Source organism: Trichomycterus rosablanca, chromosome 17 (genome assembly GCF_030014385.1).
Source record: "Trichomycterus rosablanca isolate fTriRos1 chromosome 17, fTriRos1.hap1, whole genome shotgun sequence".
NCBI classification, from domain to species: domain Eukaryota; kingdom Metazoa; phylum Chordata; class Actinopteri; order Siluriformes; family Trichomycteridae; genus Trichomycterus; species Trichomycterus rosablanca.
Window position 1 is genome coordinate 11,018,929 of NC_086004.1, and position 18,124 is coordinate 11,037,052.

Here is an 18,124-nt window from a genome sequence, read left to right on the forward strand (position 1 = left end):
AGTCAAGAGAGATGCTGGCATCGCCATGGCTGTACACCCTTCACTGGATAGTTCAGCATCCTCAGTGGCTCTTCTCTCTCTCTGTGTGTGTGGGGCTTTTATAACGGAGAAACTCTGCATGTGCGTGAGTGCATGTGCAGCTTTATACGGTTGAGGCATCACGTCAGTTTCATTAGTGATGCGCGATACTGCAAATTTTGGTAGAAATTTTTTTATCACAAATAAGGTAAGGGAAGTAACTAAGGATTCTGCATAGATGTTACCCAATCAATAAAACCTTTGCTAAATTTAAAAAAGATATAAATACTGAATGTTCATTTTGTCACAAATATGAAGAATCCCTTTCTCACTTATTTTGGGATTGCTCATTTTGCTAAATTTTTTGGACTGATTTAAATAATTTTATTAATAGAAAAATTTGCTATAACTTTAAATTGAAAACTGAATTCATTCTATTTGGAATAACTAAAAGTGACATATTGAATTCAGATGAGACTTAAATTGTCAACTTTCTCTTAATATTATCCGGGCGGCACGGTGGCTCGGTGGGTAGCACCAGAGGCGATTTAACCTGCCTGTGGGCCCAGAGGCTACAGCTGCTTGTGGGCCCCCACGTATAGTTTTCATAAAATCAGTACACAACGCAAGACAACAGAGTTCAGTGGCGTAACTAGGAGCTCATGGGCCCCAGTACAAAAAAATAATTATATATATATAGTCTAGTAACGTTAAGCAGGTTACAGATTCCCAAAATCCCTTGCTGTGCACTCACTGTGTATTGTGATTACATGCATTCTGATATTTCATTGTCTTTTAGTTATTTTTATATTTTACTTAACGAAAACATTGCCGTGTTTTTTTTTTCTTTTGCTATCGCGGCACTTTACTGCTAGCATTAGCCACTTGCTACCGTAGAGGCTCGGCTCACCTAGCCGCTGTCCGGTGGGGATGTTACGGGTCTTTTGCTGTGCGGTGGTGGAGGTGTGGGAATAAACACACACGACAGGGTCGAGTCACTTTAACTGTTTAGTCAGGACTTCAATGAGCGTTACAGCACTTTAGACCGCCTAGTTCCAGAACCCGAACTTCAATGTTGGGATCATAAGGCGAGACTCATAAACAAAACTAACTGCAGAACGTCCGAACACACGTGTATAAACCTGGTGCTGCATTCTGATTGGCTGAGCTGAATGTCACTCACATACTAGCTCTAACGCAGAGCGGTAGAGAGAACAGAGTGGCGACACTCCCATAGGGAACCGTTGGAAAGGGGGCGGGACATATTTTCTGTGCAGCTTCCGGGTTGTGGAGCTCTGTATAGTTCCAAACATCCCATAGAGCCCCATTCATTTCCACTACTTATCAAGCATTTTTAGCTGTTTGTTGCTTTGTTTTAAAAAAAATAATGAATTTGATGTCATTAATATACGTAATACTGTTATTATTTAGCATTTGCTCAGCACTAAATGTTACATGTTTATCTTAATTAATAGGTATAACTGAATTTAGCTTAGTCAGCTAAGCTAAATTATTGACACTAGAGTCTTTTCACCTAAAATTGATTAATTAAAAGTTGATTAATCAAGAGTCTTGTTACAGAAATGATAATAAAACATCAGAGCCATAATAAATCATTATACTTTTACTTTCATTCTTAAGTACATTTGAAGGTAAATTTAGTTTAGTACTTTAGTGGAGGTAAAGAGTATTTTTACTTTTACTACTACTTTTACTGGAGTAATATGTTACCTTGGATATCTCTACTTCAACTCAACTACATGGTTTGTGTACCTTGTCCACCACTTACATTAGACAAAATGAACTAGTGCATATTAATTATGAATTAATTCATGTATTACATGTAGGAATAAATTATTACTTACTCATGAAATAAGACATGAATTAATGCTATTTCATGTACCTGCACTATAATGTTAAAGGTATTGGTACGGTAGTGTGTTTATGAATCTGTTCATTCAGTGCAGGTAAACCTTATGAATCCAGCCACATGGCTTAGTGTTTAACCAAAATGATTATTATTATGAATCCTCAGGAAAGTGAAGGGAGATTAGTTTATGTAAAAAACAAAACATAAAAAACTGTCTAATCTCTGTACTGTATATTGTCTCTACTACTTAATGATATCGCATTATGTAATGTATGCTAATATAATGTACTGTGTGTTAACAAGAACGACCTATTAAGTCATTATAAACATCAATCTTCCACTTCATATACCAAATTGATATTAAAGCAGATGCAGTAAATGTAAACGCAGTTGAAAATACCCAGAAATTGTACAAATGTTTATTATTTACTGTTTAATATTTCACTCACTGCTGCCTGTCCCATATGAGAACATGACAGCGCCGGGTTTGTTTGGAACTATTGGAGGGTTACATGAACCACGTGACCGCGTAGCGGCGAGATCAAGGAGTGTCGCAACTCTCTCTATCTACGGCTCTGCTCTAACGTTCACGTTGCTTAACTGAAACCACCAATCAGAATTACGGCAGCTCGTTTATTTGGCCAATCACCAGTGAGAAATATGAATAACACGTAAATGATTTACAAAATGTAATAAAAAAATGTAAAAATGTACAAAAATGTAAGCTTCCCTATTCTTATCAACCAAAATAACTAACAAAATAAAAAAAAAATGAAACAGCCAATCCGGGGCCCTCAATTATTCGGGGCCCCTGGGCTGAAGCCCAGGTAAGCCCATGCATTAAATCGCCCCTGGGTAGCACTGTCGCCTCACAGCAAGAAGGTCCTGGGTTCGATCCCCAGGCGGAGCGGTCCGGGATCTTTGGTTGAAAGATCACATGAAAAACCTACATGAACAACAAACCAGACTCCTCACGGAACAATTAAAAAATCAAACCCAGGACCTATGTTTAGAAACACCCGATGCACCAATTGTATCACACAGAGAGGCATAATTGGGTTTAGTAGTACTTACCAGTGCATAAACAAACCCCATATCTGGAAAAGTTAGGACAAATCTGTGATTTGTTAATTATATTAATCATTTATATATCTGATATAATTACAATGATTATGAAGTATGTACATTTTGGGGTTGCTCATTTATTTGAAGCAAAATGGCCAGTATAAATGTGAACCCACACTCTATTTATGTATTTACTTACTCTTAAAGGCAGTACAAAGGTGTCAACCCAACATCTGTATGTTATTGGGAAATGAGAGAAAACCAAGTACCCAGAGGACACCCATTTAGATACGAGAACATATCAATCCTTTCACAGATGATGCAGCAAATGATTGAAATAAATGAACCTAGGTCCTCATGGTAGACAGAGCTATTAACTTTACCATCTATCAAACCATTTTAATAAATAATAAATAAATAATCTTGGTTAAATAAAATTGGTTAATGCAACTAATGATTCAAGGCACAACATTGTTTCTATTACTGAACAAAATGGTTTTGGATTGGCCTAGTGAGAATCCTGAACAAACAGGCAGCTCCAATGGTTTAATTTGAGGGGTGGTAACATGGGTAATATAGACTAAATGGCCAAAAGTATTGGGACACCAGACAACAAGCTTGTTGGACATCACAGTAGCCGCGGTCTTAAGAGCTAACACAATACAAGGCATTTTAGTTGTATTTGACTGTTTAGTCAGGTGTGTAAGTACTAGGTGTGACAGGTGACTTGCACCGGTCACACAAAGCTCATACAAATATGATTTTCAAAAGCATCTAGATATCAGTCATATTTTTTTTTATTTATGCCACATATAACTATACACACATATACACACACAATTACACCTCACCATTTACAGTGCATGAAGCTAACAACCTCTACTTAATATATTAACTTATAACATCAAGGGCAAAGTAGTGTCCATATTTTACAAGCTCTAGAAGCCCAGCATTTGCATGTAAAGCAAATATTGGGGAGACTTGGCTTTATATGAAAGAAATGTTTTGACTGTGTAGAACTCTACATTCATGAGGTTGATGCCTGAGAAAACGAGCAACCACACTTTTTTAATTTGGTTAGCAATACCAACACACTGGCTAATCGGTGATCAAGTGTCTCCACTCTACTCACAATGTAAACTCACAATGTAAAAGTCTATAAATGCAATACATGAAAATGAGTGCAACTGACAAATTGGCATGCACAAATAAGGCATGATTGTAAGTGCAAGCTGTTAAAGCATTCAGCGGTTCACTCACAGATGTAAAGACTGTGAGAATAGGGCAAATGTTACAGTTTTAAAGGGTACCATAACTAAATAGAACCTTGTCACACTGTAGAATACACGGATTCTTTAAATGTGAAAATTGTAAACTCTTACAATTAACGTGCAGTTTTCTAACTATCCTGATAGAATAGTAATTTTATATAAAAAAAAAATCATAAAGCACAGAAAAAGAGCACCAAGCATGGCAGTTCCTACCATTTCAATATTACATGACTTAACCAGGAAAAGATAAGCGTAATATTTAAATCAGAATTATTGAGTAAGTCTAAATGGCTTCAAACCATTAACAATACAAACTGAATGAGATACACAACTGGTACCACAACTTCTAAAAGGCTGGTAAGATTTAGTGGATGTAATAATGGCATTCATAATTGTGATCAGTATTGTGTACAGTCACACACTGCTCTCCAATATTCCCAATATCTGTACAGGCGCCATCGAACAGCCAGCAACACAGAACCCCCCCTTAGCCCGCCCACCCTCAGACATAGACCAATAGAGTCTGTAAAGGTGCCCAGCCAGCCGATAGCAGTGCTGATAGTTAAACTCGAGATCTGGGCAGCTTGTTTTACCGCTGTACCACCCAGGCACCCCGACTGTGTGTTTCTTCACCTTCACTTTGCTCCCAAGTTAATCCATATGATAGTTACATTAAAATCTATCAGCTCTGTAGCGGTTTCGGAAAGAGATGCTCGAAGCTGCCATCCGTAAGGCATTTGCTAACACTTTTGCTTTAATTTTTGTAAATCAAGCTTTTAGGATGTAATGCTTACTAAAAAAGTTCAATCATAACTTGGTTTATATTGGTACAAAATATCTAACCTTTGTACCTAAGCAACATAGACAAAAACTACCCAAAAACTTGGTAGAACTTTTACAAATATTTTAAAAACGCAAATCACTACAGTCTTCTTTTATCTAGATTTTGGATGTGATTTTTTTGACCAAGAAACATGCATTAATCAGATTCACCAATAGCACCTAAACAGCCCTCTATGACAAAACAGTACATCCTGCAAACGGCAGTAATCCGAAGGACACATGTGTACTTTTCAAATAAGAGTGTGACCTATGTGAAGTCAATTGAAGATCCAAAAAGCATTTCCAGTATAAACACTTCATCCAGCAACTGGCCCTAATAGGTAGTTAGTGGATGAGCATATCAAAAACAATAGCCTATGTGTTTTATACAAATGAGCAAAAACATGTGTTTGTGACCAGTAAAATGACAGGAGTTTGGCTTCTATATTTTATACTGGCCAGTTCAAGTGGCAGTGCTGGAATACTGCTGTCCTTTCAGCTCTTCTGCTCCAAGTAAGCTGACAGTAATGGGGATGGAGGGAGGAACTCATCCTGTTTGTTCACAACCTTTGTTTGTCGAGTGCCATTATGGGTGGTGCCTGTGATAAGACAAAATACACATGTGTATTATATGTTCATATTCAGTGTAACAAACACAAAAAAACATATAAAACATTTAATCACACTAAAGAAACATTATAAAGCACTGAATATTATCATTCACAGTGGGCTAAAATTGGCTGTTTTACTTAGTTCTAAGGCTTTTGGTATATTTTTACACATTTTTACTGGGTTGGGCTAGGGCGACACAGTGGCTAAGTGGGTAGCACTGTCGCCTCACAGCAAGAAGGTCCTGGGTTTGATCCCCAGGTAGAGCGGTCTGGGTCCTTTCTGTGTGGAGTTTGCATGTTCTCCCCGTGTCTGTGTGGGTTTACTCCGGGTGCTCCAAAAACATGCAAGTGAGGTGAATTGGAGATACAAAATTTTCAATGACTGTGTGTTCGATATTACCTTTTGAACTGATGAATCTTGTGTAATGAGTAGCTACCGTTCCCGTCATGAATGTAACCAAAGTGTAAAACATGACGTTAAAATCCTAATAAACAAACTGGGTTGGGCTAAGATTAGTTTTGCAAAGACAACAATTAGATGATGAAGTTGACAGCTCAGATTCAGAGCTAGCTGATTCTAGAGCCTTTCTTTTCAAAACCGTAACACTCTAGTTTGTGTAGGGACCTACTAAATTCACCGGAAAATGTGCTTAATCATGGACCTCGTTTTTCAAAAATCACAGATTTTACTGATTTTTACAGAGAAGTGCCACATTTCATGGCAGTCATTAAATAACATTCATGAATTGAATGACAGAATGAATAGAAGCTACAATAAGCATAGCATAATTAGGGCAAACTGTAGCCTAGTAATTAAGGTTCTGGTCATCAGAAGGTCACTGGTTCAAGCCTCACAGCTGCCAGGTTGCTGCTGTTGGGCCCTTGAGCAAGGCCTTTAACCCTCAATTGGTCAGACTGTATACTGTAACTGTAATGTAAGTCGCTTTGGATAAAAGCGTACGCTAAATGCCGAAAATTTAAATGTAATGCATAGCCTACCTTAACTGATGAATGTAAACCTAGAATGGTTGACTGTGAATCCAGCGACGGTCTCAAAGACAAGAATTCTCATCTGTGTTTTGACCCCCACCCCCAGAATTGGTTGGAACCCGAGTAGTGTTTTCAAATTGAGCTGGTTTACACTGACATCTCAGACATTTTGACTAATCGATCACTGTCGCCTCACAGCAAGAAGGTCCTGGGTTCGAACCCCAGGTGGGGCAGTCCAGGTCCTTTCTGTGTGGAGTTTGCATGTTCTCCCCGTGTCTGTGTGGGTTTCCCCCTGGAGCTCCGGTTTCCTCCCACAGTCCAAAGACATGCAAGTGAGGTGAATTGAAGATACTAAATTGTCCAAGACTGTGTTTGATATAACCTTGTGAACTGATGAATCTTGTGTAATGAATAACTACCGTTCCTGTCATGAATGTAACCAAAATGTAAAACGTGACGTTAAAATCCTAATAAACAAAGACTAATCGATCGCTAAATTAATTGCCGTAGGACCGCCTCATAGTGCAAATTAACTAGTGAACGTGAGGCACTTAAACGCTAAGTTAAAATGTTAATTGGTTTGAATTTCACAGCAGTTTGCATATTACACGGGTAATGGCTCACTTCACGGACCAAGACGCAATTTTCACGGCCATGAATTAGATAGGGTTTGTTTGTTTGTCATGTTATACATTCATGACAAGAAACAGTAGTTACTCATTACACAAGGTTCATCAGTTCACAAGGTTATATCGAACACAGTCATGGACAATTTAGTATCTCCAGTTCACCTCACTTGCATGTCTTTGGACTGTGGGAGGAAACCGGAGCACCCGGAGTAAACCCACGCAGACACGGGGAGAACATGCAAACTCCACACAGAAAGGACCCGGACCGCCACACCTGGGGATCGAACCCAGGACCTTCTTGCTGTGAGGCAACAGTGCCACCCTCAATTAGGTAGGGCCTTAATTATGTGCTTCATTGCATCACTCGTGTAATGCATTTCTCTCGCAATACAGTTTAAATATTGTTGATGTAACTGCTCAATATACTTACTGGCTGAGGCAAGATCCATGTACTGGCAAATAGCATGAAGCAACAGCCTGTCAAAACTGGTAGGCATACACATGCAAATTAATAATTAATAGTCTCCTTTAAAGAAAGGGTTCAACAAAACATTCATAAAATGAACTGTATGAAAAAGCAAGTGTTTGAGCAGCTTATACTGTGCATCCTGTGTTGTTCTCTTATGGAAATACCTGCTGGTAAGCTTGGTGACATAAATAGACTGTGGGTGAGCTTCAAAGAAGGTCAGCAGTTCCGACTCCAAAAGCTCCAGCGTTGCCTTAAATTGGAAAGGAAATGAATAAAAGCTTGCTAAAGCTGACTGTATTTCGATGGCTACTAGCCACAGTTTATTCTGAATACTAAGCAGAACTTACCGTTGGTACATGTTTGCGTTTCAATGTTGCACGCAACCGCCGATCAATCCTTTGGAAGCATTCCTGAGCAGTGAAGTCAGGGTTCACTAATAAAACAGAAACCATTATTAAATGTTACAAACAGTTACCCCTTTTTCACCGACGCGGCACTGAGCCCATTCCGGTTCCCGAACTTGACTTTGAACCGGTTCCGCGTGTTTCCACCGGGGAAAAAAGAGGTTCCAGACAGCGAACTAGCGGGCCAATCTGGCGGCCTCGGAATACTTGGTTTTTTAGCCCGAACCGTGACGTCACCTGTGGGCGTGTCATGTTGTACAGCATAGCGACAGCAACAATGGCGTCAGCTGGGGTCTCGTATGGAGCTGCATTTTTATCTTTTAAAGTTCACCTGATTACATTTTGAGCCAGTTTGCCGCTGATATTTTCAAAGCGATTTAAAAAAGGTGAAATGTGTGATATGACGTGATAAAAGTGACCCGGACAGAACGAAACACGCTTAACGTAAAAAATAAAGCGTGAAGCTTTTTCAACTCCCCGAGCTGCATAAACACACGTGAAGTAAATCCAGTTAAACACAGATACATGTTGTATTTTAGAGTAGATTTGATGTTTATTTCACACAGATGGATGTTCGTGTTGTGGAACTTTAATGATGTTTCACTGCTCAAGCTGAGCGCTGAGCAAATCGGCTATTTGTGCCGAGGGTCGCGGTGAAACCGAAGCGCAAAGCGCTTCTCACGTCAATAAACTAAAGAAAACAACAACTGAGACAAACACGTCACATCTTCTCATCACCGATTGTTAGATCGATGCTTTTTACATAAAAACAAACATCTGTAACAGCAGCACAAATGCTCGCACATAATCTACACACTCCGCCATGATATTACTACTCTTAACTTTCGTTATGTAACGCCCACCGTTGATGACGCTGCTTGGTTCTCAAAAACTGGTGGAAACCCGCGTTGGTTCTCTACAGAACACCAAGGTTCAGAGAAACCTGAACAGAACCGGTTCAAGAACCATGTTTTTTTTTGGTGGAAAAGGGGTAAGTGTATCCTGTTATAGATTCACACACTGGTATAGCAGTTGCAAATTCCTTGTATTGCTTGTACAAACCCTATTTATAGAAAAGTATGGACATTTTGTAAAATAGAATAAAAACAAGACAAATTTAGACATTGATACTTGTAACACAATAAAATAAGTTGGGATGGGGCAAAATACGAGTGAAAAGTTTATAGAATATTTAAGCTCCACTGTTTTGAAACATTCCACAATAATTTCTAATAGGTAATGCCATCATGACTGGGCATAAAAGTCTTTGCAAGCAAAGATGGTCCATGGCTCATCACTTTGTGACAAATGTTGCATTGGTCAATTGTTTGTTTGATTTTAATGTCATATTTTACACTTTTGGTTACATTCATGACAGGAACACTAGTTACTCATCACACAAGGTTCATCACTTCTCAAGGTTACATTAAACACAGTCATGGATAATTTAGTGGACACGGGGAGAACATGCAAACTCCACACAGAAAGGACATGGCCCGCCCCACCTGGGGATCAAATTTAGCACCTTCTTGCTGTAAGGCGACAGTGCTATCCACTTAGCCACCCCATTTGTCAATTATTAATCAACTTAAAAAGAAAATTTTCCAAGACAAGATTGCAAATAATTTAGTTCTTTATTATCTCTTGTGCAAGGGCGGCACGGTGGCTAAGTGGGTGGCACTGTCCTGGGTTCCATCCCCAGGTGGGGCTGTCTGGGTAGTTTCTGTGTGGAGTTGGCATGCTCTCCCCATGTCTGCGTGGGTTTCCTCCCACAGTCCAAAAACATGCAGCCAGGCTAACTGGAGACACTGAATTGTCCTATAGGTATCTAGCTGCCAGGATGCATAAACCAGTGCATTGTAGGGTCGGTCCAAAGCCCGGATAAATAGGGAGGGTTGTGTCAGGAAGGGCATCCGGTGCAAAAACTGTGCCAAATCAATAATGCGGATCACGATCCGCCGGCGACCCCTAACGGGAGCAGCCGTGGTAATAGATAGATAGATTATCTATTGTGCATGATATTGTGAAAAGATTCAGGGAATCCAAAAAACAAATCAATCCATGTAGGGGCAAGGCCAGAAACCACAATATGTTTGACCCTCAAGCCATGTTCATGTAAGTGGTGCCTCACACTCTCTTTGGTCTTTGGGGCCCTTGTTGGAGTTATTGTGTCTTGCCGCCTCTTCCTGCAGCAGGGACAGCACTTTCTCCTGCTCCTCTCCTGAGCGGTTCATGAAGTCACTCCAGTACTGAGAGAGATTGGAAAAGTGCTTTTAAAAGACACTATTGCATATTTAAATGAATCACTCGAACAGGCTGTGGTACCTCCACATAGTTTCCATTGGTGCAAGCTTCAGTGAAGATAGTGGGTGAGGCAGTCTCACTCGCTTCCGCCTGGTCTTTAGAGCACTCATCTCGCTCCAGAAGATTATCCAGGTAGCGAGCTATGGGGGAAGAGGAAAAAAACATCAAACTATGACAATTCTGGAGACAACCAATATCTTTTGCCATGTCCCTGTGTAGGTTAACAATGTGAAACATTTTAAGAATTCTAAATGACTAAGAGTAAGCCTGTGTTGTATGTACCCATTGAGTTAGGTATGGAAAACATGCTGGCTTTATTTCAGAGAATGATGAGACATTCATCCAAGTTTATGTAAATGGAAAAATACGTACTGTTCTCTAGTCGTCTAAGGCTTTTTTTCCCCTTTGCTTTGGGTGTGAGATCAGAGTTGCGTATGGCTTGGCTTATAAAAAACTGCTTCTTTTTGGCTGGAGAAACCCGTTTGGCAGGAGAGCTGGGCAATGAGGAGCAGCGCTGTTCAATCAAACTAGCAGACAAAAACAAAGGCAGATGTTTATTAATATAGAACTTCTTCTGTTACCTTATAAAAATACTACATTGGTAATTACCTCTACAAAATGTAAATCCCAAAATAAAAAGTCAGAAGTTCACAATTCATTATGACCACCATCCTAATATTGTGCTGGCCCCCCTTTTGCTTCCCCATACGCAACAAACTGTAATGCACTGTGTATTCTGACACCTTTCTATCAGAACCAGCATTAACTTCTTCAGCAATCTGAGCTACAGTAGCTCGTATGTTGGATCGGCCCACACGAGTCAGCCTTCGCTCCCCACGTGCATCAATGAGCCTTGGCCGCCCATGACCCTGTCGCCGGTTTACCACTGTTCCTTCCTTGGACCACTTTTGATAGATACTGACCACTGCAGACCGGGAACACCCCACAAGAGCTGCAGTTTTGGAGATGCTCTGACCCAGTCGTCTAGCCATCACAATTTGGCCCTTGTCAAACTCGCTTAAATCCTTATGCTTGCCCATTTCTCCTGCTTCTAACATCAACTTTGAGGATAAAATGTTCACTTGCTGCCTAATATATCCCACACACTAACAGGTGCCTTGATTAAGAGATAATCAGTGTTATTTACCACCGGTCAGTGGTCATAATGTTATGTCTGGTCGGTGTATGAACTGCACATTTTATATCAGAAAGCATTAACCTTGTTAACAGTGTTTTTCCAATTCATTTTAATACTGCATTAGCTTGGTTAGGGTAGCGACAGGTCTGGTTCAGCAGACACAGGGCGCAAAGCAGGAATACCCTGGACAGGATACCAAGTCATCGCAGGGCTTCAGCCATCCTCCCTCAGACACAGCGAATCATGTTCGTGTAGATGCCTGGTGTCTATGGTGAGCTGCGCTAGAGTGTAACACTGTGCCACCCTAGCACATTGTTACAGAGTTTTTTTTTTTTAAGTGAAATATTCACTGTAGAAATAACTCCAGGTAATACATATCCTGTACAACCTGATATGTTAATAGATTTTTAAATCATATTAAAATGTTCCTTTTGTGGTTTCCAGAGGAAGAGAGACACTTTAGGACATCCAAACAAACCAATTTGTGGAATAGTAAATTATTAATGACAGTTAAAAAACAGTAAAGTGGATGTTGTGTTTCTACACAGAAGGGTTGCATCAGGATGGGTATCCAGTGTTAAAACAGTTTTGTGGACCAGAATGATCTGCTGTGACAACCCCTAAAATGTAAGCAACTAAAAAAAGAGCTGAGACATTGAGGACTGTACACCAATCAGCCATAACATTAAAACCACCTCCTCTTGTTTCTACACACACTGTCCATTTTATCAGCTTTACTTTGCTTTGTTAGCCCCATGTCATGCTGTTCTTCAATGGTCAGGACTCTCCCAGGACCACTACAAAGTAGGTATTATTTGGGTGGTGGATCATTCTCAGCACTGCAATGACACTGACATGGTGGTGGTGTGTTAGTGTGTGTTGTACTGGTATGAGTGGATAAGACAAAGCAGTGCTGATGCAGTTTTTAAACACCTCACTGTCCGTGCTAGACTGAGAATAGTCCACCAACCAAAAATATATCCAGCCAACAGCGCCCCATGGGCAGCGTCCTGCGACCACTGATGAAGGTCTAGAACAGAGGTCACTAACAGGCGGACCGCGGTCCGGGTCCGGACCCAGAAGCTGTCCCATACGGACGCGGACCTACAGCCAAAACAGAAAGTTATGATTTAAAACCTGACAGAGCGCTTCTATTTTAACCGGCGCAGCTTTTGTAGTCTTTACGGTAGCGGTTTAGCGGATGAGAAAACGCACAGACCAATCACGTGACACCACTCAGCCAATTAAGTTTGTGCATTCCAGCCGATAAATACTGCGACTCTACAGTGCAGACAGATGAGAGAGTTAGAGGCGAGTTACATGTGAAAAGACGGTGGAAAGAAAAAGAAAGATAGCGAATGTAGAGAAAACGAAGGGAGAGATACAGACGACTGTGCAGCAGAAAGTTGAGAAAAAGACGAGTGAGACAGGAGACAAATGGCGCTCTCCAAAAAAGAAACGTGTACAGCGAAAATACAGCATTTAATCCATGATGGACTCATTTCTGTTCTTACTCCCCACTGGAGCACAATTTATTTTTATTTTCTCTTAATTTGATAAGAGAAAGATTTGATAAGGTGGGGCGGTCCGGGTCCTCTCTGTGTGGAGTTTGCATGTTCTCCCTGTGTCCGCATGGGTTTCCTTCGGTGCTCCGGTTTCCTCCCACAGTCCGAAGACATGCAAGTGAGGTGAATTGGAGATACTAAATTGTTCATGACTGTGTTCGATATAAACTTGTGACCTGATGAATCTTGTGTAATGAGTAACTACCGTTCCTGTCATGAATGTAACCAAAGTGTAAAACATGACGTTACAATCCTAATAAATAAACAGACATTTGATTTGACAGTCAGTTATTGATTACATGCAGATGTTGACACAACTACTAGGCTACTTATATATATATATATAGCAGTGATAGCTCAGTGGTTAAGGTATTGGACTAGTAAACAGAAGGTTGCTGGTTCAAGCCCCACCACCACCAAGTTGCCACTGTTGGGTCCCTGAGCAAGGCACTTAACCCTCAGTTACTCATTGTGTTCAGCTCATTGCATTGTGTAAGTCGCTTTGGATAAAAATGTGTGCTAAATGCTGAATATATATATTTAGCAACTAAAATTTAAAGAGGTCCAGTTAGAGACAATTTCTTGAAGCAAAGGTCCAGAATGTTTAACTATATATATATATATATATACAGGGGTTGGACAATGAAACTGAAACACCTGTCATTTTAGTGTGGGAGGTTTCATGGCTAAATTGGACCAGTCTGGTGGCCAATCTTCATTAATTGCACATTGCACCAGTAAGAGCAGAGTGTGAAGGTTCAATTAGCAGGGTAAGAGCACAGTTTTGCTCAAAATATTGCAATGCACACAACATTATGGGTGACATACCAGAGTTCAAAAGAGGACAAATTGTTGGTGCACGTCTTGCTGGCGCATCTGTGACCAAGACAGCAAGTCTTTGTGATGTATCAAGAGCCACGGTATCCAGGGTAATGTCAGCATACCACCAAGAAGGACAAACCACATTCAACAGGATTAACTGTGGACGCAAGAGGAAGCTGTCTGAAAGGGATGTTCGGGTGCTAACCCGGATCGTATCCAAAAAACATAAAACCACGGCTGCCCAAATCACGGCAGAATTAAATGTGCACCTCAACTCTCCTGTTTCCACCAGAACTGTCCGTCGGGAGCTCCACAGGGTCAATATACACGGCCGGGCTGCTATAGCCAAACCTTTGGTCACTCGTGCCAATGCCAAACGTCGGTTTCAATGGTGCAAGGAGCGCAAATCTTGGGCTGTGGACAATGTGAAACATGTATTGTTCTCTGATGAGTCCACCTTTACTGTTTTCCCCACATCCGGGAGAGTTACGGTGTGGAGAAGCCCCAAAGAAGCGTACCACCCAGACTGTTGCATGCCCAGAGTAAAGCATGGGGGTGGATCAGTGATGGTTTGGGCTGCCATATCATGGCATTCCCTTGGCCCAATACTTGTGCTAGATGGGCGCGTCACTGCCAAGGACTACCGAACCATTCTGGAGGACCATGTGCATCCAATGGTTCAAACATTGTATCCTGAAGGCGGCGCCGTGTATCAGGATGACAATGCACCAATACACACAGCAAGACTGGTGAAAGATTGGTTTGATGAACATGAAAGTGAAGTTGAACATCTCCCATGGCCTGCACAGTCACCAGATCTAAATATTATTGAGCCACTTTGGGGTGTTTTGGAGAAGCGAGTCAGGAAACGTTTTCCTCCACCAGCATCACGTAGTGACCTGGCCACTATCCTGCAAGAAGAATGGCTTAAAATCCCTCTGACCACTGTGCAGCACTTGTATATGTCATTTCCAAGACGAATTGACGCTGTATTGGCCGCAAAAGGAGGCCCTACACCATACTAATAAATTATTGTGGTCTAAAACCAGGTGTTTCAGTTTCATTGTCCAACCCCTGTATATATACAGTACAGGCCAAAAGTTTGGACACACCTTCTCATTCATGCGTTTTCTGTATTTTCATGACTATTTACATTGTAGATTCTCACTGAAGGCATCAAAACTATGAATGAACACATGTGGAGTTATGTACTTAACAAAAAAAGGTGAAATAACTGAAAACATGTTTTATATTCTAGTTTCTTCAAAATAGCCACCCTTTGCTCTGATTACTGCTTTGCACACTCCTGGCATTCTCTCAATGAGCTTCAAGAGGTAGTCACCTGAAATGGTTTTCCAACAGTCTTGAAGGAGTTCCCAGAGGTGTTTAGCACTTGTTGGCCCCTTTGCCTTCACTCTGCGGTCCAGCTCACCCCAAACCATCTCGATTGGGTTCAGGTCCGGTGACTGTGGAGGCCAAGTCATCTGCCGCAGCACTCCATCACTCTCCTTCTTGGTCAAATAGCCCTTACACAGCCTGGAGGTGTGTTTGGGGTCATTGTCCTGTTGAAAAATAAATGATGGTCCAACTAAACGCAAACCAGATGGGATGGCATGTCGCTGCAGGATGCTGTGGTAGCCATGCTGGTTCAGTGTGCCTTCAATTTTGAATAAACCCAACAGTGTCACCAGCAAAACACCCCCACACCATCACAGCTCCTCCTCCATGCTTCACAGTGGGAACCAGGCATGTGGAATCCATCCGTTCACCTTTTCTGCGTCTCACAAAGACACGGCGGTTGGAACCAAAGATCTCAAATTTGGACTCATCAGACCAAAGCACAGATTCCCACTGGTCTAATGTCCATTCCTTGTGTTTTTTGGCCCAAACAAATCTCTTCTGCTTGTTGCCTCTCCTTAGCAGTAGTTTCCTAGCAGCTATTTGACCATGAAGGCCTGATTTGCGCAGTCTCCTCTTAACAGTTGTTCTAGAGATGGGTCTGCTGCTAGAACTCGGTGTGGCATTCAACTGGTCTGTGATCTGAGCTGCTGTTAACTTGCGATTTCTGAGGCTGGTGACTCGGATGAACTTGTCCTGAGAAGCAGAGGTGACTCTTGGTCTTCCTTTCCTGGGTCGGTCCTCGTGTGTGCCAGTTTCGCTGTAGCGCTTGATGGTTTTTGTGACTCCACTTGGGGACACATTTAAAGTTTTTGCAATTTTCCGCACTGACTGACCTTCATTTCTTAAAGTAATGACGGCCACTCGTTTTTCTTTAGTTAGCTGATTGGTTCTTGCCATAATATGAATTTTAACAGTTGTCCAATAGGGCTGTCGGCTGTGTAGTAACCTGTCTTCTGCACAACACAACTGATGGTCCCAACCCCATTGATAAAGCAAGAAATTTCACTAATTAACCCTGATAAGGCACACCTGAAAACCATTTCAGGTGACTACTGCTTTGCACACTCTTGGCATTCTCTCAATGAGCTTCAAGAGGTAATCAGAGCAAAGGGTGGCTATTTTGAAGAAACTAGAATATAAAACATGTTTTCAGTTATTTCACCTTTTTTTGTTAAGTACATAACTCCACATGTGTTCATTCATAGTTTTGATGCCTTCAGTGAGAATCTACAATGTAAATAGTCATGAAAATACAGAAAACGCATTGAATGAGAAGGTGTGTCCAAACTTTTGGCCTGTACTGTATATATATATATATATATATATATATATATATATATATATATATATATATATATATATATATATATATATATATATATAGTTAAACATTCTGGACCTTTGCTTCAAGAAATTGTCTCTAACTGGACCTCTTTAAATTTTAGTTGAATACCCCTGGTCTAGAAGATGACCAACTCAAACAGCAGCAAAAGATGAGTGATCGTCTCTGACTTTACATCTACAAGGTGGACCAACTAGGTAGGAGTGTCTAATAGAGTGGACACTGAGTGGACACTATATTTAGTGCTGAGAATGATCCACCACCCAAATAATACCTGCTCGATGGTGGTCCTGTGGGGGTCCTGACCATTGAAGAACAGGGTGAAAGAAGCTAAAAAAGTATGTAGAGAAATAGATGGACTACAGTCAGTAATTGTAGAACTACAAAGTGCTCCTATATGGTTAGTGAAGCTGATAAAATGGACAGTGAGTGTAGAAACAAGGAGGTGGTTTTAATGTTATGGCTGATCAGTGTATATACATTGACTAACAAAGACATCAGCTGGTAGACTAGCAGGTTCTGCCAATCAGTGAGATAAACAAGCTACATAACAACCAATTTATTTACTGGGGAATTTACAGGACGTGTAAATAATATATCTTGATAGCAACGCCCTGTTCGGTGTAATTTTTTGTTTTGACAGTGTAAAAATAATAACATATATTAATAAATAAATAAACATTCGATATGCTGTAGTGTCGTCAGTTATTTAGTTAGCTTGTTTTTTATATTGATTCTCGGTTTGTTTAGACAGGTCTATTATGGCTATTATGGTGTTATAGAGTACAAAGTAAAACGTTAACAAAGCTGCTACATATTAAATTTAAACAGACACTTATTATTTCCAGTTGGGTCGAGCAAACACGACTATTTGCTTTTAATTTAACAATGAATTAAAACAGACCAACACTTGTAAATACCAGTGACATCGCTAGCAGCGAAAACAGTGCTAACACAGTTAGCGCTAGCAAGAACCTAACCTGTCAAAAAATATATACTTATTAAATCAACCACTCACATTATATCATGTTCTTCGTCGTTGTTAAGTACAACCATCTCGCAATTCCCGAGTTAAAGACAAGCAAATCAAAGAAATTAAGTAAATAAGGATTGTTGTATGCAGAGCAGACGCAAAGCTAAATGTAGCTGTTGTTTAGCAATGTAGCCGAATCGAACGCCTATTATTTTTGTTCAATACAGACAGGGTTGCCAGATTGCGGATAAAACTCGACAGCCGGGGTTCAAGTTGACAGACAAGAGTGTCCTTCAGGTCAACGACTTGCAACTGGTTTAATGTATTTAAATATCATGTTTTTTGTGTTGCATGTTTGCCTAAAAGATGCCAAATGATGCTGGGTCAAAATTATTTTTCAAACACTATCTATTCGCAATCGCAATAGGAG

The 18,124-nt window shown here is 40.6% G+C and overlaps 1 protein-coding gene across 1 annotated transcript; it reads right to left on the reverse strand.

The window, feature by feature from the left end:
* Positions 1-3,730: 3,730 nt before the first annotated feature.
* Positions 3,731-17,863, reverse strand: r3hdm4 (R3H domain containing 4). Its single transcript, XM_063013238.1, has 8 exons — positions 17,740-17,863; positions 10,826-10,980; positions 10,475-10,593; positions 10,281-10,398; positions 8,093-8,178; positions 7,910-7,995; positions 7,707-7,762; positions 3,731-5,645 (listed from the first exon to the last, which is right to left on the reverse strand). The coding sequence occupies exons 1-8, from the start codon at positions 17,775-17,777 to the stop codon at positions 5,542-5,544; spliced, it is 762 nt and encodes a 253-aa protein (XP_062869308.1). The 5' UTR covers positions 17,778-17,863; the 3' UTR covers positions 3,731-5,541.
* Positions 17,864-18,124: the final 261 nt, after the last annotated feature.